This window comes from Elgaria multicarinata, chromosome 1 (genome assembly GCF_023053635.1).
Source record: "Elgaria multicarinata webbii isolate HBS135686 ecotype San Diego chromosome 1, rElgMul1.1.pri, whole genome shotgun sequence".
NCBI classification, from domain to species: Eukaryota; Metazoa; Chordata; class Lepidosauria; order Squamata; family Anguidae; genus Elgaria; species Elgaria multicarinata.
In genome coordinates this window covers 46,595,508-46,618,262 of record NC_086171.1, presented here as the reverse complement: position 1 = coordinate 46,618,262, position 22,755 = coordinate 46,595,508, and the positions used below count along the sequence as shown (strand labels likewise).

The window sequence follows — 22,755 nt, the reverse complement described above, 5'->3', positions numbered from 1 at the left end:
AAATCTGATAAAATATAAATTTCCAGCAGTGAGGAATAAGTCCCTCTAAATCAATGGAACTCCAAAGTAAGTGTGCACACAATTATAGCCTTGTTCCATTAGAAAACTATTTTCTGCTCACAATCTGCTGTAGAGGGTCTGTATAATTTTATTATAGGATTAATTAAAACTTTTCCTAATCAAAGTACATCTAATCACAGTGGCACAAGTTAATATATTTCTGTACAGGTCAATATTGAAGACTATTACCATCCACATTTTCAGTCAATCCTATCCAAAAGTGCATAGGACGGAGTTGTTCAGTGTGTGCCTTCAAAAATTCCTGTTCAACTAAATCTTCTATTGAAGTCAAGGTGCCACCTAAGAAACATCAGATAACTCATTAAAAAGTTGTCTTCCCATTGAAAAAAAATGCAACAATCTCGCAGGGTAAGAAGACCAATGATTTGCTGCCTAGCGCTACCAACAATATACACAGTTATGGATGCTTTAAAGAAAACATGTATCTTTATCTTTCAAACATTTATGATTTCTATTTTACTGGTTAATGTTTTACTGGAGAAGAATCGTTGTAGCTTTACCTTTTGGATAATAAACCTTTTAAAACAGATAATTTAAATAGACATTCTACAGAAATAGCATTTTCAACTTAGATGTTTTGTAAATAACTTGAGCTCTAATTCACAAAATAACTTGAGCTCTAATTCACATTGTCCTTGGAAAGACAAAACAAAACAGAACAAAAGCAAACAAACAAAAGACACAGGAAAAATGTCCACAGATCACTCTAGCTCTAGAAAATTGGGTGGAAGAATAGATCAAGCAGTCATATCTTTATATATATATATACAATATATGTCTTCAGAAAGCAAAGAACTTTGTTTAATAAAGCAATTGTTAAGTGCTTTTGATGTCATGTTTACTATGCCAATCTCTAAAGTATGAGGAATTGAAATTGATCCAGTCTTATATTAGATTTATTTGTTGAAGTGTGATTATTCTATTAAAATACACATTATAAATATCACTTAGAAAGCTATAAAGATGGAAGAAGACATGGTAGTATGAGAACTAATATGGAATGGGGGAGATGCTGATCAAAAAAGAAAAAAGAAAATGTCTGCTAACACCAGTTTTTGACAATATTCTTTTTATAATAAATCTCTTTCTACTTGATTATTCAATTGGAAAATATCCTCCCCACTGACAAGAAAAGAGGACAAATATGCTCCTGCATATTTATTCTTCTCAGATCATTACATTTTAATCGTGTCTTACTCCTCTAAAGGAGGGCAGGTGAGGTTGAACGGTTGTGACTGGTTGTTCAGTGAACTTTGTGGTTAAGCAGGATTTGAAGCCAGGTCTCTCCGGTCAAAGTCTAAGGCCACAGCTAGACCTAAGGTTTATCCTGGGATCATCCAGGGTTCACCCCTGCCTGAGCACTGGATCCCCCGTGTGTCACCTAGATGAACAGGTTTGACCCCTGGACAATCCAGGGATAAACCTTAGGTCTAGCTATGGCCTTACATTCTAATTTCTAATCACTACACCACACTGGTTTACATACTAACCAGGAATCCTCTAGAATGGAAAATTATTGCTGTTATGATCGAACTTAAAATACACTCACCTAACTGAGTACATTTCAAGGATGCTGAGGGCCGGCTATCTCTTCCAGGGTAGATCAGATAGCAATGAGCCTGAAAGGGAATCCAAGATAGCTGGGTGTGGTTTAATGTAGGGCATCTTCCTGGGACCTCCGGAGTCTCAGTTGGGCGTACACCTATTACAAAACAAATACTTTTGTTTAAAAAAGAGTAGCTAGCTTAGAAGCCTGTATTTACATATTTAGAGATGACATCATAGTTGGGCACTGGAAGGATGAAAATGATTTCGGTTCTCAGAATTGCACACATTCATAATTCAGAATAAACTGTTTTCTCTAATTCAGCTTTTTAGTGGCATACGGAGGAGCTTTTGCACTGGCATTTGACCAGGTCAGCTTAGTGGCATTCACATTTCTGAAGAGAAGTCATATTCACAGTCATGTGGTTAGATCCTCTCCTTGAGTATCAATCTCATTCAGTTCAGTGATACTTACTTATGTGTAGACCAGTATAGATTGTACCGAAAGAAGTCTAGCTTGCTGAGGCCTTGGCAGCAATAGAACTCTTTATAGCACAATCCTATACATGTCTACTCAGAAATTCAGTGGGGTGGAGTTTATTATAGGATTACAGTCTACATATTCAAGAGAGTCTGCATTCATTCACAATGTTTGCATGTTGGAGACTTTTGAAGAAATGGATCCCATTTAATTCCAAAACAAGCCCACCATCAGGACATGGCATCTTTGGGCTGTTGCTGGTGGTCCAGCTCCTGGCAGAGCCCAGCACTGATGTCTTCCTTTTCCCCATCCCTCACTAGGAGCACCAGACAATGCTATGTTGAGAGCACGGAGGGAAATGAAAATGCTGACTTTCAGACCCCCATTGGGGACTGTCTGGTGCTCAAAGTGTACCTGTCCCTGCTGCCTGGGAAGCCCACCAAGAAGGCACACCAGGATTGCCATTTTGCCTCAAATCTGGAACCAACATTATTGCCAACAATTGTAAGACCAAAAGTCACTGATCACTGAGAAAACAATGAAAACAAGAATCTATCAGGGAAGAAAATCCTTCTGAAATCATTGATTTCAATAGGAGACAGGAACATTTCAACTCATGTGCATAGCCTCTGGAATGCCCATTTTCAAGACAAAAAGAACTATTATTCTGAGGATCATTTTATTTAACGTATTTGTGTCCTTGCAAACAGATATTTAGTTGAGAAAAATAATTTTCTTAAGATCGCCCAGAATTCCTGATGATCATACCCAGATCTCTCTGGTAAAAGAGCAGCACACTTGTTCTTTGCAGGGATTCAGAGTCAGGTTAGACTTGCCTCTGGGCAGTCTAGAGGGAATCTGATACTCAAGCAAAGAAGGGTTTCTCTGCCAGCTATGTTTTTGGTTTTGGTGGTGGTGATTGCTAGAAAATGGGGAATGTTGTCTGCTCCAAGCAATTCTAGTTCTAAGGATTCATTTCCCCAAACATGTTTTCTCAGAAACAACTTCTGTGTTTGAGAAGGTGCTATTCTCTAGTTTTCTGAGGAGAACTAGGATAATGTTTCACTCATACTGCTTTGCTTTCAAAATTTTATGACAATCCTTAAAGAGTACGGATTTCTCTGAAAACTCCAATTGCACATTTAGTAGTATTACTCCATTAAGCAGCTCACCATTAGTTTGTTTTGTGATTGTTTTGGTCCTATGCAAAGTGGGTTTCCCACTTAAAAAACTTGTTTAAAGATTCAAATTTCCCTGGAACAGCAAAAATGCTCTCCCATTGGTTGAGCTGATTATAACGTCAGAAGTGTTCAGCCCCACTGTTCTCTCCTGCAGTGTGTAGATAGGAGTGACTACATTTGAGGCGTGTTTGTTTTGCACTGAATGAAAAAGGAATTGTTAAAGGAAATTCATGAAAACTACCTTTCATAGATTTCTGCATGATAGCATCTTTCTTTGCTGGCAGTGAAGATAGGGTGACCAACTGTCAGGATTTCCCCGGATTTGTCCTGGTTTTTGTTCTTTCCATGGTGTCAGGGAGGATTTTCTATAATTTTCAATAATGTCCTGGAATGACACACCTTCCTCTTTAAGGCTGCCATTAGCATGGCAGGAGGGAATGACATGCTTTCTTGAGGCACATCATTCCCCCACCCTGAGCTCCAATTGAGGTCTTAAAGGGGAAAGTGGGTCATTCGTGGACATTATAGAAAAGGCCCCAATTGGAGTGGATGGTGGTGGTGCAGAATGAAATCCTTTCCCCTCCTCCACTCCAATCGGGTTCTTTAAGGTGGTGGGGGAATAACATACTTTCTGCAGGACTCAGAAAGCTGCTTCCCCATACACACACTAGGTGTCCTCTTTTTTGGTCTCCCAAATATGGTCACCCTAAGTGAAGATTACATGGGAGTGGAGATGAGAGGAGTGAAGATCACAAAGTTATTAGAGGTGATAATTCACACACACCCAGGCTCCAAATCACCGTTTTATATGGCATGCCAGTATAGGGTAATTTAAAAAAATGTTATTTGTCTCACCCTTTTAAAAAATACGACCAACCATATGGAGAAGAGAGGGGGAATAAACAGTGGCTGGTCAGTGCCCACATCGTTTCGTCTTTAGACCTTGAAATAGCTGAGAAGGTTCTCCTTTCAGGGCTCATGAAAACTGGCCCACCCAATGGAAGAAATGTATTGAAAGTAAAGGCAACCATTATACTTCAATGGCGCAACTCAAGTGTCTGGGGTAGATTAGGCCTGTTCCTCATATAGGTCTTGTCTCTTAACAGTAGTAGATCGACTGCTTCTGAGAGTGCAGCCAGGGATCTACACTACTGCTTTAAATCGCTTTATAACAGTCTTGACAACTGTTGGGGCCCAGGACACACTGCATATACAGTTTTCAAAACGTTTTCAAAGTGCTTTAAAGCACTTTAAAAGCAATAGTGTAGATCCCCCCCTGGACTCCTTCTTTCTACTTTCGACTGCCAAACTGCTACCCCTCAATACTGCATTTAGCTTGTACCACCCTTGAATGTTGTATCCCATAAAGGGAAGGGCTGCTGAGTGTCTTGTAAGGGACAGGAGGCCCAGGGCTCTTGCTGAATGCATGACAAGAAGAATTAAATAGCTACAGCTTTACACAAAACTCAGCAGGGCTTTTCCTTGTGAGGTAACAAAGGTGGAGGCTGGATAAAACTGAAGAGCAGCACTCAGGAATCCTCCTTTCTCTTTGGCTGCCCTCTTTTCTTCAGGCTTTGGGGGTGGGGCACAACCAACATGCCCCACCCCCAAAGGATGCCTCTCATGCACAAATGAAATAAGCAGCTGAAGTGCAATTCAAGTAGTGTCGTAACACAGAGATACAAGCTATGTCAGAATCTTGCTACCTGCTAGCCAGACAGAGCTGCTCTGGGAACTGAGGAGAAGCCCCTTTTCTTGGTGTCATTCTCACTGGAAGCCCTGTCTGTCAACCAGGAGCTGGTACTTCCAAAAAGTACACACTGCCCACCCTAGAGAGTAACAGTGCAAACCTATGCATGTTTACTCAAAGGTAATCCCCACTGAGCTCAATTGGATTTACACCTAGGTAAATATGGATAGTATTGCAGCCTTAAGAGTTTCATAGGCCACAGCTAGACCTAAGGTTTCTCCTGGGATCATCGAGGGTTTGCCCCTGCCTGAGCACTGGATGCCCTGTGTGTCACCTAGATGAACAGGTTTGACCCCTGGATGATCCAGGATAAACCTTAGGTCTAGCTATGGCCTAAGTCTCTTCCATTCAGGGGGATCGAAACTGCTTATATGAGACTGTTGTGTGACTTTGTTTACTGTAACCTCTGTTCTATTATTGTTTGTCTGTTTATTATAGACTGATGCCAATAAAACTATATTCATTCATTCACTATGAAAGAGGAAGAAATACAAAGAGCACATTTATCAACTCTGAGTTTTTTATTACTGTACCTGGCAAAATAAATTCAAATGGAAACCTTCTTGGAATTAAAGTGCAATGTCTGATGTTAAAACAAGATATATTCCTTCCTTTGCTTACCATGATACTGCTCACAGGCAAAGAAGTGCTTTTCATTGCAAGCTCCTGTTTTCCAGTGACCATCAAGGTCTAAGTAGACACAGGCAATTTTCTGCTTTGGTTCTTCAGCGGCCCAGTTACTGTAGAACAGTCTCCAGTTATTCACCCACTTGTACGCCTCATTGGTCTGAAAGCAAGGTGCACACAGAAACATGTTCACAATGCCTTAGAACAAAAAAAAAACTGTTCAGTAAATGTAAAAAAAACACCATGTACTGATCCACCTGATCTACCATTCTTTCCATTTCATTTAATCCCCCTCATTTTATCTTTTAAAGCAACTGTTACTGATGACCAAGACAGGGTATACAGAAGGGGTGTGTATGTGGAGGGTTCCTGTGAGGTAGCCCTGCTCACTGTTGGAACGGTGCACTGATTCCCTGTCTGATAAACATCATCTGGATATTCATGAGAAGGAGCCCTCTGTATGTAAGACATACATGAGGAGCCGCCCTGCTCATTCCGGGTGCTTCCGCAAGTGTGACATCTGTATGTGCAGAGAACTCTTCTTCATGACCATCTGATTAATGTTTGTCAGGGAGAGGGGAGGCAGGGCTGGACAGGGCAAGCCTGCAAAACCCCATGATTCATTCCATGCTTTCATTGAACACACAGAGTGGGTCGTGTGAACTCCTCTGGAATCTTTCAGATGAAGAACTCAGAAGATTAGAGACCACTTCCTGTAGAACATCTGAAGTCATATTTTCTGGCCTCTGTAACATATGGCAGGATACTACTACTACTACTACTACTACTACTAATAATAATAATAATAATAATATGGCCCACATGTTGTTAGCAGCCCCAGTGCAAGTATTTGCAGTAGGAAGATGCCGCAGGGAGGAGAAAACTTTTGGCAAGTGATACTAGACAGCAGAAAACGTCTTGCTTTGGTTATTCCTGTGCCTGACAAATTAATTTTTGTGTAGGGACAACCGGAGAGTTCACTTTCTGCAAGGTTTGATTTTGGAGTAGAACAAGCCTACAGAAGGCTAGACTAAAATAAAATGCATCTATAGAAAAGCCTATGAATATTAAAGAACTTAATATGTTGAGCTGCTTTATACCATGTAAAGCCATTGGTGCAGCCAGCTCAGTATCGTTTGTAGTGATAGGCACTGGCTTTTGAGGATTTCAATCAGCGGTCCTTTCAGCTCTACCTGGAGCTGCCGGTGATTGAATCCAGGGAAATGTGTTCTACCAGAGCTATGGCTTACAGATGAGGAAATCAGTGTTTTGTGATGTTTTTAAACATAAAAAGATGTAGTAGTAAGAAGGAAATACCAGTGCCTTGTGTTTCCTGTTCCTGCACACCTGAAGCAGAAATTTGACATCTTCCTCTATGGTAAGAAAGGGAAACTTTCCCAGTATTGGGAATGTGCACATCTCACAATGGGGGAATTTGCAGGGGTGCAAGTGAGATGGCACATCTATGCATGTTCAAACTGCTCACATGTAGGCACCTCTTTTCAGATGGTGCACTGAACAACCAGATGTTGAGAGGAAAGCTCAGCAGTGTGTACAATGGCAGGGGCTAGGCTAGCAGTGTGATCTCACTCCTCCTTATCCATGCAAACTTTGTCCATGTGGAGAACTTCTATAAAGGGCAATGGACAGTGCATCTAGTATGTATTGCGACAAGAAGCACTGTTAGGTTTCTATCAGAGTTCCTAGTTCAGCTAGAACATCTAAGAAATGGGTGTCAGATGCACACCCATAAAATGCCTACTGGTTTTATCCAAAACTGGGTTTTGGTAGACATTCTAATGCAAGACATTGTCAATGAAGTCAATTAATACAAATCCTGTGCTGCCAACTTCTAACTATATCCTTTTGAATACAAACCTTTAATGTTGATATATAGCATTATGTTCTTGTACATCTTACATTCTTACCATATTACTATTTAGACCAATCCACACAGGCTCCCCGTATTTTAACACCTGTAGCCATACGAAGGATTGGATGTAGGAAGTTAATATGCTGGCAAGCTCCGCATTTTCAGATTTACACTTTTTTCTTGCTTCTTCCCATGTCATTTTGGGGCTAACGAGAGAATAGCTGCTGTTTCCGTAAAGGATGTAGCCAGAGGCTGGAATCGTTGGTTCTGAGTGAGAAAATATAGTATCTGTAGCAGAGTAATAAAGAGAAAAGGTGGAGATTGGTTAAGAATGCAAACAATCTTTAATAATGTAAATTGATTTAATCTGAAACTGAAATTCTAAATACTACTGTCCCCCACATTTCAAAATTCTGATTTATTTATTTTTAAAAACAACAACCTGGAATATATTTTCCTGACTGTACCCAAAGAGGCTAATGAAATCCCTAAAAATAGCAGACCTATTTGAAAGTAATCTGAATTCTTTTCAGAGAAGCCCAGAGAAATCTATTCCTCAGTTACCTGCCACTACATTTCTATTCAGTCATTTAAAATATGTGTGTGTGCGACTACGTCCCACCATGGGAACTCTATTCTTGCATTCAGATGAATGCACATAGGTCAGAGGCAAAGCCTGCCATTATGAACAACTGAACAGGACTGGAAATCATGAGACTAAAATATAATAAATTCTATGCCAGCAGCTTCCTTCTGGTCTATTTTGCAAGGTACTTACCTGTAGGCACATAATTGTGGTTTTCTGGCATCATGGTTGACCTCTACACATGTATAAAATCATGTTAACACAACTGCTGGAAGTCTCATTTTATTTTTGACCAAAATGGCATTTGGCTTTGGACTCCATAAGAATTACATATATATTTTTTCTTATTTCTGTTCTGAGTCACTTACCAGTGTTTGTTTGACAGATGTAGCTTTTCGGAGCAGTACATAGTCCATCTCTCCAATTTCCTGCCAGTCGTTCAGACTCATTCATCATAAAAACACAGGAACCCTAACGAAAGAGCAAGAATATCACATGTTGTACAGTCTTTCTTTTATACAATCCCTGATTGTGCTTAGAATCCTCCTCCTCCTATATTTTTCAAATACGATTCTGTGCTTTTTAGAGTCAGAATGATATGTAAATTCAGCTGATTTCCTATGATTCCCTTTGTCCATTCTCCCCTCCCCTTCTTCTCTCCAAGATCCTCCACTTCCCCGCCCTGAATCGCCACCTTTTGAGTGATTTTTGATGATTTTCGATGAGTAAAGTAGACCCCTTACTCACAGGTAGAGAGGAAACCCGTTTACCTAGTAGAGTAAGTCCACTTACTCTCGTGTAAAGGGGAGTCCCGACCGCTAATTAGGTTGCCAAGCACTTGCCTGCGCAGTGGAACCTATGCATCTCCACCCGACTTCTTCTTACACGGAGCTCTAAACCTTGAATCCAGTGCAGCGAGTGCAGTGAAGCATGAGGAATTGAAAGTATCCACAAGCATGTAACACCCCATAAAATGTATCCATTCTAGCCGCAAAAAATGAAAGCTGCTAGGTCAACTTGGGGTAAAGCCGTAACACTGAATCTCAATATCTGAGGCTTATTGCCTTGCTAGACCTACCTTTAAATCCCGGAGTGTGGAGGGGCCAGCCCACGCTAGAAGTAGTGCAGGCTGTCACTCCTGTCCACACGTGACATACGACAGGGTAAAGGAAAGCCTCGTCGTGTCAGCCATTTTTTTCACTTAAAGGGGCCATGTGCACATGAGTGCACCAACGACAAGGTAAGTGGGTTTTAAAAAAAAGGGGGGGTTCCCCACTCCCTCTGCCCCTGATTTCCCCCCCGCGATGTCCGATGCCCCCGCCATCGTCCCTGGCTCCGCTCTTCCCCCAATCTCTCCCACCGGGTCCGCTCTTCCCCCCTCGGCCCCCATCTATCCCCCCTGCGATTTCCTCCCTGGTGACCCTGGTATCCCCTGTGCATCATCTGGATGCACAAGGGTGAGCCCGGGTATCAGCCCGGGCTAAACCCTCGTCTAGCAATGGCCTTAGTCTACCCATAGGAAACTCGTATTGAGGCCTGGGTTACCCGTTAAATAAATAGAAGGAAGGGCCCAGTCCACCTGAGGGGAATAGAAAGGAAGAGGGGCAAGTTCACTTGGAAATAATAATAAAGCCTGACCAAGCGCCATGTTTTGGGTTAACGGCTTCATTCTGGTAGCTCTTGGTATTGTCTTTAGGGTTTCTTCTTCTTCCTCCTTCTCTTTTCCCACAGTTCAGCGGGAATCAGAGCTGGCTGGGGCATTCTGGGAGTTGTAGTCCAACACATCTGGAGCGCCCCAAGTTGAGGAAGGCTGCTTTAAAAGCTTATCTCCATTACCCAGAATTGCAATTGCAGCATATTTCAGCCTCAGACAATTAGCGCCCATGGCGTAGTTTTGCTGCAGCAATGAAGTAATTGTTGCATCTGAGAAAAAAGACGAAAGCCTTTGCAGGCAGGACTTACTTTGTTATTTGGAAAGCCTTTGGCCCAGTTTGTATAGTAGACACCAATACGCCCATCTGTCCATAAGTATCTACCTCGCCAATTAACATCATTCAGTCCAATCCAGGTATCAGCAGAAGTGCTTTTTAAGTGCATCGTGAGGAAAGCTGAATAAAAATAAAGATTCATTTTATCATGAAGTATTTCCCATGAACTGAAGTGATTGTATTTTTGTTTATCATTAAATATTCCTTTAACGCAGCAAGAATATTACGAAAATTGCCTTGCTGGATCAAACCACACTCCATTTGCCGTTGGAAAGAGCACAAACATGCCATGACTAAGGGCTTGTCTATATGTTGCCGTGGCTGCGCAGTTGCACTCCACTGCTTACACAACACAGCTGCCAATTCGTGACCACATGGAATCCCCTGCGAAGCTGTGCAGTTTTGATATCACGTTTTACTGCAGGTTTTTACTTTGCTTCGCTGCCACCGCGGTTGTTGGTGCGTGCGACAGTGGTGGCTTCAGTTCAGGTTAAAATTGTGGGTGTACTGAGCATGTAGGCCTCATCTCTGCACATATGTGAAGCATCAAGAGAGTTTAGGGTCAGTGGGAGAATACAGGACAGAGGGAGGAATCCCGGTGAGTGTTTTGTAATGGTCGCCATGGACATTGCAGTACGATTATGGAATGAAACTAAGGACAGTTATTACGTATAATGCACAGCTACAAGCTTTCAAAGCTACAATGTTGTGAAGAGTTGTAGAAAACACACAAAAACTACTTTTCAAAGTTTTCGGTTACTTGGTATTTGTTGTGCATTACCACTGTGTGAGAATGCCGCTTCGAATTTTTCTGGTTCGATAGCCCAGGTTCACTCCCAGCCATGTAACGTTACCATTGTTGTTTTGCTGCAGTGATGCTGCAGGTTTTGGGGAGGAGCAAAAGTGGCACTGTATACCCCCACCCACCCCCGAAGACAACTATCCCTTGTTTGTCCCCAACTTAAGAAGAGTCTAATCATGTTTTGGAAGGTTCTCAGGAATATGACTAGAGCTGTAATTCTCCTCCTCCTCCTCCTCCTCCTCCTCCTCCTCCTCCTCCTCCTCCTCCTCCTCCTCCTCCTCCTTGGAACAATCACTCATTCTTTTTCTAAGTAACAGACCACAGATGATGGCCATCATCAGACAAGCATTTTAGTGCACGGTCATTACTGGGCACTCATGGCTTTTCTTGGGTCCTATTCACAACATCATCTGCATCCTGTGTGCCTCCTGCTCCTTCTAGCCTTCCTTGCGGGACAAAAAATATTTTTGAGATGGAACTTGCCACTATCTTCTGCTGTGTGCAGGAGAAGCAGCACAACCAAAACAGCCCACTGTTTTGGTTGTGGAAATAAACAACATGCACATGGCCAACATGCCATGTGCATGTTGTTTATTTCCTCTTTCGGAAGAAGTAGTAATGAGGGACAAAAGCGCTGTAGGAGAAATGAAGGTAAGGAAACACAATTCCCCCCCCATGTGATGACACTCTATTTCTCAGTCTGACCAAAGAATTTAGATATACATATAGCAAATGGGAGCGACTATCTTTGTGATCTGTTTTGCTTTCCAAAATGGACCTTTAACCAAACTTTATTTTGGAAGACAATAAACCTTGCCAAGTTAGGGTGCTTCCTTACACCCATCATAAGGATTGTGCGCCTATTTTATCTTTTCCTTCTTAATGGATTTTTGTGGAAAGGAAAAAAGAGTGAAGAAGTGATGGGAAAACACAGGATGGTAACAAACAAAAGATGTCTGGAGCAGCCATATAATTCTATGAATGAGGATAAAATCCTTGTCTGGGAGAACCCTTTCTTACTTTGAACTGCTTTTAAAATGACAAGCCATTGTCAAGCTGCCCAGATATTACTAATTGTAGCCAAAGTATGGTCATTTATTTATTTATTTATTTATTTATTATACTTATTGTATAATATTTATATACTACCTTTCATTATCAAATCACAAAATGATAAGGCATGAAAACAACAATTAAAAATACAAAGATAAAAACAATGACAAAGAAAATCTACCAACTAGGTATTAAAATCAGCAAATGCCTGAGTATATAGGTAAGTTTTCAACAGGTGCTGAAACACCACTAAGGATGGCACCTGTTGCACTGTAGGGGGAACAGAATCCAAATTTACGCTATTGCAAAATTACTGTGAGCTCTTAACCTGTGTTTGTGGTGTGGGACATCCTGAAGCATGCATTTTTCTTTGTTGCTTGAGGAATGAGAGGCCACATGGAGCCACATGGTAGGAGCTCACGCTATGTAGTCCTACAGAATTGTCCCAACTTTGAGTTCCTCCCAGGGCTTCTGGTTTTTCACATATTACCAGAATAGCAAGAGAAGGAGCCAGATTTGCAGCAGTTCCTTTGGCATGATGTTAACTTGAGTCAGGACGTCGGGCTTTTAAAACTGTTAAGACCAATACATTTTTAAAAGACCTGATCATACCTTGAACAGTTTTGCTTGGTATATTAGCCAGGTTTCCTCCTTTGTTTATGCAATCAGTACGGGCATCATACCAGCCTTTTCTCTCTTTTTCATCGAAACCAAATATTTTGAAACACTGGGGGAAAACATTTCAAAACTCCATCAATCATGAAAATCCTTAATAATTAAATGGTAAGGGGGTAGTAGAATGAACAATTACTTACTTTAGTACATCTTCTGAAGTGATCAACTACTAGTGCCCTGACATCTGTCCTACACTGGAGAAACACCGGTCGGCAACCTGAGGCAAGAATGTTCAGCAAGAACATTTTGAAGTGCTGGCGGTGGCTGTGCTTTAAGTGGCGTAATGTCTGGGCAAAATGTTTTGAGCTGATATTGTGTATATCGTATTTTTTCCTAAGACCATAATTTAATAAATATTTAAATAAGTAAAAAGTATTGTTGCTTTCATTTTACAATAGTCCTTTTCAAATACTATAGTAAACGTGAAGGAGAAAGGGATGTGGCATCACGTGAACAGGCTCCGCCCCATTGTCTCTATGGTAAACTCTAAAAAGAACTCGTATTGAACTGTGGACATGGGCAGCAATCGCTGCAGGTCCTGGAAGCCTGGAGTATTAATGGTTGACATTATAACATCTCAAAAGGACTGGGATACTGAGGTTTTTGTAATGATTATATTAGTTACCTTGTTTTCAAACAAAAGCCAGCCTTCAGCACAACCTCCCTGAGGTGCAGGCGATGTGGGAGCAATCGTAGAGCGGACAGAACTGTTATGCCTTTCACAGATGAAACTCCTCAGAGCACCACAATTTATATCATTCCAGAAGCCTGAAGAGATAAAGTAACAACTGATAAGAATTAATTACTCTCAAAATGAAAAGGACCAACAGACCTTCAATTGTAGGTTACCTATGAAAGCTTACACGAACATATGAAAGCTTAATCATAAAAGAAAGCCACCGTAAGTGCCATATTGGATGAGAAGTGGTCTATAAATTGAACTTCAGACCTGGTTTTGGAACAGAAACTGCCTTGGTCGCCCTGTGGGATGACCTTTGCTGACAGAGGGACGGGGGATTCTCCTGGGCCACTCAGCAGCTTTTGATACCATGATGTCCTTCTGGATAGGCGCCCTGGGCTGGGAGTTGGAGGTACTGCACGGATTCCACTCCTACTTGAATGGTCGATCTCAGAAAGTGCTGGGAGGTTGTTGCTCTGTGCCTAAAGAGGGTTGCCTGGTGCCTACATTGTACTCTTTCTGGTGCAGAGATTTTTGTTTTCCCAGGAATTTTAGCATTTTAGCATTGTAGTTTTTCAGCTCTGCTGTTTAAAATGTGTTAGTATATTTTAGGGTCTCTGCATTGTTACTAGGTTTTATTCTGGTTCTACTTTTATAATGTAGCTTTAAGCTTTTATATTTTATATTGTTTTTATGCTGCACTTGTGGTTTTAATTTTTGTGAACAGCCCAGAGAGCTTCAGGTATTGGGTGGTATAGAAATGTAATAAATAAATAAATCAAATAAGCTTAAAATCATAAAGATATTAACATATCCTATACGCAAAAATAAATCTGGGTAGTATTTCCCGAGGTTTCTCTCATTCTACAATATTGCTCATATAATAAAGTATTAGTATCATTTAAAACTCTCTAATACCATGTCATACTCAAGAAAGGATTAGCAAAGTATTGTAAAATAATGGATTTTCCCATCATTTCAACGTATGCTGATGGATAGAACATTCAGTTGGTTACAAATTTAGTTATATCAATAATAAACCCATTCATTTCATGACTAAACATGGGGTGAAAATTTGCCTGGGCTCCTGGGGGGGTGGGGACACCCCTGTGGCTGGCCCTCTCAGGCCCCAATGGACACACCTAGCAGATTTTTGCCCCATGGCTGCTTTGATGACAAAGGGGGCACAGCTCTGGGTGGAACTCTCTTCCACCCGGATCTGCATGTGTCCTTTGTCCTTTCCACTCCACTGCAGTACTGACAGCTGTCATTACCCCAACTGGGGAAAATATGTAATTTCTCCAAGGCTGGGAAATTGTGCCCACCATTAGAGTAGAAGGGGAAAACCCTTCTCCTCCTCCCGCCACAACCAATTGGAGGTGGAGGCCCTTTCAGCCCCCAATTGGCAGTGTGTGTGTGTGTGTGTGTGTGTGTGTGTGTGGAAAGTGCACTTTCCCGGCCTCCAGAAAGTGTGCAGATTCCCCCAGCAATGCCATTAACAGTACTTTGGGGGATCTGTGCACTTTCCAGAGGTCTTGGAAGTGCACATTTCAGCGGGTCTCCTCTAAGTATGGAACCAACTGAGTGTGTAGCAGTTATTCTATATTAATTAATCCTTTGCCCCACTCCCAAACATACAGATATAGAAGAGCTTTAAAAACAATATACTTTTATTCTACTTGCCTGTCTTAAGGTACAAGACCACACAGTATTCATCATTATTTTTAAAGTTTGGTTCATCAGGGGCCCAGGCTACATAAGTCACTGGAGATCCATCTACCCATCTAAAAAAAAGTGTGTGAAAGTATTGGGAAGAAGAACAATGTAATTGGTCCTTCATCTACAATGCATACATTTACATGACTGCTGGGGGTTAAAATAGAAAAACAGGGCATGGGGAGAGAATGGAATGGAACAACCTGAAAAAGGGCATGGCTGGCTGGAATTCTGAACAGTAGCACATTGCAACCTTTTGTTGCAGGTCCCATTTACTCCTGCTGACTTGTTCCATGATGTTTCTCAACTTACAGGAAAGGCTCAGCCTGTGCAGGAATTTTGCTGTGTACAAGAGTCTGTCAGCACATGTAGTGACTAAGGACTGTGCACGCAATAACTATTTGTGCATGTACAGAAGCTTATTACAAATTGATTGGGCAGAAAAGTTTTTTTTTAATCCAATTGCTGGGTAGTGTCAAATATTGCCAGAAATCTTTATTTTACAACATTTTGTTAAGATAGCAATGTTACAATGAAACTGTTATGATAAAACATTGTCACTATGATTTGTTGTTTTATATTAGCTTTAGTTTATTACAAGACCATATTATATCTCACACATTACAATTTGTTTAAGTACAAGCCCATTTTATAAATTTTGTAATATACATTTGTTGTTCACTTACCCAAACTTTCTATCAAGTCCCACAATTAAACCAATATAGGGGTCAATCATAGAAGATCCATACAAGGCGCTCTAAAACATACAAAGGAAGAATAAATGCAACAAATGATTAAACAGCATTGAGCATTGGGTTGGACTCGACAGCCTTGTAGGCCCCTTCTAACTCTGCTATTCTATGATTCTATAAAGTAAGCTCTTCAGATGAACCTATTCTCCAGATCCAGTTATTCCATAAAAGGTGCTGCATTTACAAATCCAGCAATGAATGTAAAGGTTCGTAATGTTGGACAGAATTGTGCATAGCATGCCAGTGACCCAATGCTATACATGTTTACTCAGAAGTAACCCCGACTGAGTTCTTGAAGTGTAAAGGTTTTCAAATAATAAGCTTATAATTCCTTAACATTATTTGCGTTTATGCTGAAAGGAAGGAGCTAAAAATAAAATGGATGGAAAGATACATAGTTCTGAAAAGGTACAGTTTTGAAAATTCTGACCATAGAAAGCAGTCTCTACTTCCTAAAGATTTAATATTAGTGCTGTGACTAAATTTTCAATTCCATTTTCGGCATTTGTGGGGTGAGGGAGTGAAATGGAAACTCTGTCAAAAGAGGCCGGGAGAGATGAGAATTTTGAATTCAGTGGGATAGTCAATACCTTAGAAAATTCAAAATGATCTTAAGAGGTTACAAAATAACAGAAAGAAATTTAACAGAAACAAGTGCAAAGTTCTTCATTCAGGAAAAAGAAATAAAATGCACAAGGATATGATAGGGGACACCTGGCTTAGCAATAGTACACGTAAAAAGGATCTTACAGTTGTGGTCAGTCTGAAGCTGAATCAGATGAGGTGCTTGCAAAAAAGGCAAATACAATTTTAGTTTGCTTCAATAAATGTATAGTTCCAAATTCACAGGAAATGATAGCTTCACTCTAGTCTGTGCTGGTCAGACCTCACTTCAGTTCTGGACACCACAATCCCAAGAAGGATTCAGTTAAATTAGAAGCAGTCCAGAGAAGGGCAACAAAGTTGATCAGGGGACTAGAAACTACATCCTAAGTTTAGCCTGCCTATATTGCTTGGTTCTCAATTCTGTTATGAAAACAAAAATAGATACAATAGATTAACAGCTTTATGTAGAAAAGCTCTGAATGTGCAATGATTTTTTGGGAGCGGGGGCAAGATACATTTTTGATTTGGGAGTCTTCACTTTCCCATTAATATCTGATGCTAAATTGGAAATACATGACCACAAAAATCTGTCCTTCTGCCAGCAAAGACCTTTTTATTCAAGCAGACCTTTGCCGACAGGGTCTGTCAGGCTGGAAGTTATTGCTCTATATTTAATTATGTTTTAATGCATTTGTTTTATTATTGTTTGAATCAAGCTTTATTTCTTTTGTTTTCTAAGCAGCCTTGAGTGACATTTCTCTTGGTAGAAGGGTGGGGTACAACTCAGATCAATTCAAATCAAATCAATCAATAAAAGTAAGTATATGACCACAAAGGCTCAAGTAAGGTTCTTTTATCTCTGAAAAGTTTTGGCTGCCTTATATGGTGTCTCCAAGTACACATGAATATTTGGCAGGCAAAAATAGCTAGTCCTCAAATAATTTCTCTGGTCCTTTTTTAAATCCAGTTATATTTGTTTAGGGAAGATATATTCCATAAATTTCTTACATATTTCCGCAGAAATTTTCGTTCACTTTCACTCTCAATGACCACAAGATCTCCGTCATGTGCCCGGCAGAATTTCCGGGCTTCTTCTGCATGCAAAGTTATATTACTGAAATAGTATTCATTGTTCTCATATCCAATCCAGCCATCTTCAAGTATTTTGAAGGAATCTTCTGCAAAAGAAGAACAAGAAACAACACATATGCAGTGTTTGTAGCACAATTTACATCAATTATAGCAGGTTTTTTTTTTAAATGTGAAATCACCCAACCTACCTAAAGTATTTCTTGGTTCTGGGTTTAAGGGTGCACCTGAAAAACCAAAAACATATTAGTTATACAATATCCAAGTGCAACTTTTATACATTGCATTATTCCATATTGCAAGCAATAATTCATAAAAATGAAAATAAAACATGATTTATAGTTTATCCCATTTCTGCATTTCTGATATGCAAGTGATGAAAGAATAAGAGACAACCATCAGTATTCACAGTACCGAATGTTCTAGATTCCTTGTCCTCATCTAAATGGAATACTGTATATTTAAGTAGGTATCATCATATGGAATATAAGAATTTAAACTTTGCAGTGATCATTGTAAAGGTTAGCAATTCTATACATCAGCCTAAGGGCCAGATAGATTCCATTTAGGAGAAGGTTGGTGTGTGTTGGACATCAGGTAGACTGCACATATACCAAGTAACATAGAAGGGGTTAAATGGTTTGAGTAGTTTTAGCATGGCATTTTTAATATGTAGAAGAAGAAGGGCACCTGCCAGAAGATTTAAGATCAGGACACCTGGGGAGGGAAGCGGAAAGACAGGAGAGACCTTGGTGCCAGAAAAGAGCTGTCTCATCAGGTCTCAAGGCCGTAAACCAGGAGGGGTAGCAGGAAGGAGGTGCAGCATCTGGAGAGGTGTGAAACCAGGCCTCTGGGGATGTGCCGGAGGGAGATGACAGCTTTGAGGGTACAAAGTTTGGAGGATCTAGTGTAGCTCTGATTGAACACTAGTGCATCTACCCAAAAAGGAAAAGTAGGAGCAAAGATCTTTCTAACTCAGGTTTTATTTAATATTTTTCCTGATTTCGTAAACATTTTTTAAAAATACCCTTACAATGCATACAGATTAAGTTCTTCATTATTATATCTACATTACAGGAGTCAGGGCTCTGACTAAGTGTGCAGTTATGTCAGATCTGCAAAGTAGCCCAGTGCTGTTATTCACATTATTCCTGTTTTACTGGGGGCAAGGGGGGCATTAATAACTGTATGATGACTCTGCAGTGTAGTTCAGAGCTGTCATCCAGTCTCCTAGTGTATTGGTTATTTTAGGCCTTGTTGGAGCTGAGACAGTGTGCCATACAGTTAGTATGATGTATGGTAGCACTAAAGCATCCTGTTGTGAAAGTACCTGAATCTATTGTGTGTTGCCTGCAGAGCATTGCCTAGAAGTGGGCTGCAAGCTGAGATCACACACACTCACACTCCTCGTGCTAACCATGCCCTTCACACGTGTAATGGCTCTTGGCCCAGGGTCCATTGCAGGGGTGAAGGAGCTAGGAAAAGAACTGGGGGATTCAGCTGTAGTGGGAAGACACTGTATGGATTCAGGTCTACCAACTGAGAAACAACAGAGGTAGATCTATTAGGGATGGTGTGAGTGTCCAACTAGGTCCATGAGGGCAGTGGACTCCCTGGGTGTGACCCTTGGAGACCCAGTCATATGCATAAGCTAGGAGGGTGAACCCATACCTGAGTGCTTGCGAGTTCCCCATGGGCGCTTGGGTGCAGGTCCCTGCTGTGTTAATGAACACTATTTACACAGTGGGGGGAAAGAGCTGGAAGCCCTGCCTGGAAAGATTCCTACAGGTGCCCATGTTTCTAGTCATAAGTAAGCATGAACTTTATGTCTACTCATAAGTTAGCAGGGCAGCCGTGTCCATGTCTACTCAACAAGTAAGCAGAGCAATGCTCAGAATAATAATAATAATAAAAAAAGGAATTAACCATTCAGTAGTTAGTCCCCTAGCCCTGAGCTTTCTGCAGAGAAAAGCTATTAGGCTTTCCCTTCCTAAGCTAGGGTACCATATGAAAAGGAGGACAGGGCTCCTGTATCTTTAACAGTTGTATTGAAAAGGAAATTTCAGCAGGTGTCATTTGTATATATGGGGAACCTGGTGAAATTTCCTCTTCATCACAACAGTTAAAGCTGCAGGTGCCCTGCCCTCTTTTAACTCTGATCACTCTAGTATAACTCCTGCACCTTTAACTGTTGTGATAAAGGGGGAATTTCATCAGGTTCTCCATATATACAAATGACACCTGCTGAAATTCCCTTTTCTATGCAACTGTTAAAGATACAGGAGCCCTGTCCTCCTTTTCATAGGGTCACCCTACCTAAGCACCAAAAAAGAGTCTTTTTTCAGTTCTAAGCAAGGAAAGGTACTTATCTCCATTCAGCTGCTGAGCAAATACAAGAGCGTTTCCCTCCATGACAGAGGGGCTGGGGCAAAAAATTACTGGGCTGGATGGGGAAATCCAGCAGTTGTGATGAAGAGGGAATTTCACCGGGAGCTGCATACATAAAAATGACACCTGTTAAAGATACAGGAGCCCTGTCCTCCTTTTCATATGGTCACCCTACTGTTGGCTTTCTTAAACCCATGGGTTCATCATCCCTGCTAGATGTGTCTACTCAGAAGTTAGCTCCTTTGCATTTAATGGTACTTACTCCTAGGTAAGTGTGTATAGGATTGCAACCTAAATGTATTTAATAGGCATGTGCTCCGCTCCGATTAGGAGCGTAGAAGCAGTAGCGGATTGGCCAGCTCCGCCTTACCCAGAGGTGGAGTAGGAGCGGACCGCGGACCCCTAGAAGCAAGGCGAAGAGAAGCGACCATTTTTTGGAGCTCCTAGTTCAGGCGGAGCGCTCCGGTCGCCATCTTGAAAACATTTCACCATAGGATTGCATTGCGGGAAATAATCGGGGATAACTACGTTCTTTTTGAAGCTATCGTTCTGGAAATTCTTGTGCACAGAGAGTCATGGATGGGGGTCATTTTGAGACCACTCTCACCTCTCTGCGTTGTGCGGGTCGCGTGCTATATTTTTTTGAAAATCGGGTCAACCGCGCAGCTCAAACGGCGTTTTTCAGCTTTTCGCCCATAGGATTGCATTGCGGGAAAGACACGGGCATAACTGGGTTGGTTTTTAAGCTATCGTTCTGAAAATTCTTGTGCTCAGAGAGTCGTGGATGGGGATCATTTTGAGACTACTCTCAACTTTCTGCGTGCTGTGGTTCACGTGCAATATTTTTTTAAAAATTGGGGTTTGGGTTTTTTTTGTTTTTTTTGAAGCGATGACAGGCACATTCAACTCCCAATCCTGATGAGAATTGATCACCTCATAAAGCATCATCCTCCAATCCCAGCGTTGGAGGGGGGACTAAGGCAGACCCACCCTGAGAGCTTTCTGCTTTGTGTCTCTTTGTGGGTTGGCGTTCGTGGAGGGAACACTTAGTTAGTTAGTGCTCCTGCTTTGGACTTTGGAGATAGATTAGGATAGATTTAGTTTGGCGTGTGTGTGTGTGTGTTTGTTTGCTTCTTTCTGACTTATAGCTTAGTTTGCCCTGTGTTTTTCCCTTACTTTGATTTAATATAAACTTTATTTTTAAATTTTGGAGTGTGTGCTTGGTTGGTTGGGTTGGTTGCCCCCCCCCCCTTCCTTCTATTAAAGCCTGACTGTTCTGCTTTTGTGAAAGCTTTCTTTTGAAAGCATACACACACTTCTTGTCCCATTTCCCTACATTTATTAGTAATATTCTTAAACATATTATTATATTCTTTTACATATTCATAGTAGTATATATATTAGTATATTCTCATACATATTATTAGTAGTATTAATATTTTATTCTTCTTATACAGCATACACACTTCTTGTCCCATTTCCCTACATTTAAACATATTATATTCTTCTTATACATATTCTTAGTAGTACCTTATACATATTATTAGTAGTATTAATATTTTATTAGTCATCATGAGAAGAGGGAGCAGGCGTGCTGAAAGCAGCAAGGCTCAGGCTGGCACCAGTAAGCAGGCAGGTGGCAAGAGGCAGGTGGCAGCAAGAAGCAGGTTGCAAGAGGCAGGTGGCAGCAGTGCCATTAGAGGAGGAGTAGGAGTATCTCCTTCATTATCCTTTGAGCCCATGAGCCCGCTGATGGACCTAGACGAGGTCCTCAGCACAGTGGAGGGGGAGGAGGAGGAGGCGGTGGTCCTCCAGGATGTGGGGGCTGAGGAGGAGCAGCAGCAGGCCGAGGCTCTCTCCCCAGTCTCATCCCACCCCTCTTCCACTGCCACCCCTGTTTCTGTGGCAACACCAGAGAGCTCAGGCGGGCAATTGGTGATGTCACCACGGAAGCGAAAGACAAGCATCGTGTGGGACCACTTTGAGTTGGGAGCGGATCCCCGCTTTGCTGTCTGTCGCCACTGCAAACTCAGCCTAAGCAGGGGTTCATCTACAGGGCATTATGGAACCAGCAGCATGAAGATGCATCTTCAGAGGAAGCACTAGTCGGTCTTGCTGGGGAAAGAGGCGGGCAAGGCGACTGGTTCCAGGGGAAAGCCGAAGGCTGCTGCTGGCACTGCCACTCTAAGCTCTCCATCTCCCATCCCCACAAGGGTTAGGCAGGCAACCCTGCAGGACATGGGGTGGGGGAAGTATGGACCCACAAGATGGCGTTTTCCAATGCCCACCCAGGGTGTTAATGTGGTGGGGCATCTGCCGGGACTGACTCCTCCCCAATACTTCTTTTTCCTAAAGCTTTTAAAACTTGATGTTGTGCAGACTTCTACTGTTACTTTCTACTGTTACTTTCTACTGTTAGTTTTTCCCTACCCTGTGCCTGCTTACCCTACCCTGTACCTGTTTGCATTCTCTTCCCCTCCTTATTGTTTTACTATGATTTTATTAGATTGTAAGCCTATGCGGCAGGGTCTTGCTATTTACTGTTTTACTCTGTACAGCACTATGTACATTGATGGTGCTATATAAATAAATAATAATAATAATAATAATAATAATAATAATAATAATAATAATAATAATAATAATACTAGATCTATGACATGCCCCTCTGCCTGCCCCTCTGCTAGCCTGTCCTCCTCGGTGACCGACTCGCTGGGATGGTTTGCGTTTGCAATGTGTGACTAACTGCAGTGCTGGCTTAGAAACCAGCCATCCTTGCCTCACTTCCTTGTGCCCCCAGAAATGCCCGCTGCCTGCCTGCCTGCCTGCCTGCCTGCCTGCCTGCCCGCCTCCCCCGGGGTGCTGCTGTGGTGGGGCGTCTGC

General features: G+C 41.6%; 1 protein-coding gene across 1 annotated transcript in view; it reads right to left on the bottom strand.

Moving 5' to 3' along the window:
- Positions 1 to 22,755, bottom strand: part of LOC134394942 (macrophage mannose receptor 1-like) — a 58,632-nt gene that overhangs the window by 5,398 nt on the left and 30,479 nt on the right. The window contains exons 16-27 of the mRNA XM_063120863.1: positions 17,676 to 17,711; positions 17,404 to 17,573; positions 15,724 to 15,794; positions 15,005 to 15,105; positions 13,268 to 13,410; positions 12,580 to 12,694; positions 10,087 to 10,232; positions 8,493 to 8,595; positions 7,594 to 7,826; positions 5,660 to 5,825; positions 1,631 to 1,783; positions 250 to 360 (exon numbers count right to left, since the gene is read on the bottom strand). Coding sequence (XP_062976933.1) covers positions 250 to 360; positions 1,631 to 1,783; positions 5,660 to 5,825; positions 7,594 to 7,826; positions 8,493 to 8,595; positions 10,087 to 10,232; positions 12,580 to 12,694; positions 13,268 to 13,410; positions 15,005 to 15,105; positions 15,724 to 15,794; positions 17,404 to 17,573; positions 17,676 to 17,711 — 1,548 coding nt within the window. The remainder of the gene's footprint in view (positions 1 to 249; positions 361 to 1,630; positions 1,784 to 5,659; positions 5,826 to 7,593; positions 7,827 to 8,492; positions 8,596 to 10,086; positions 10,233 to 12,579; positions 12,695 to 13,267; positions 13,411 to 15,004; positions 15,106 to 15,723; positions 15,795 to 17,403; positions 17,574 to 17,675; positions 17,712 to 22,755) is intronic.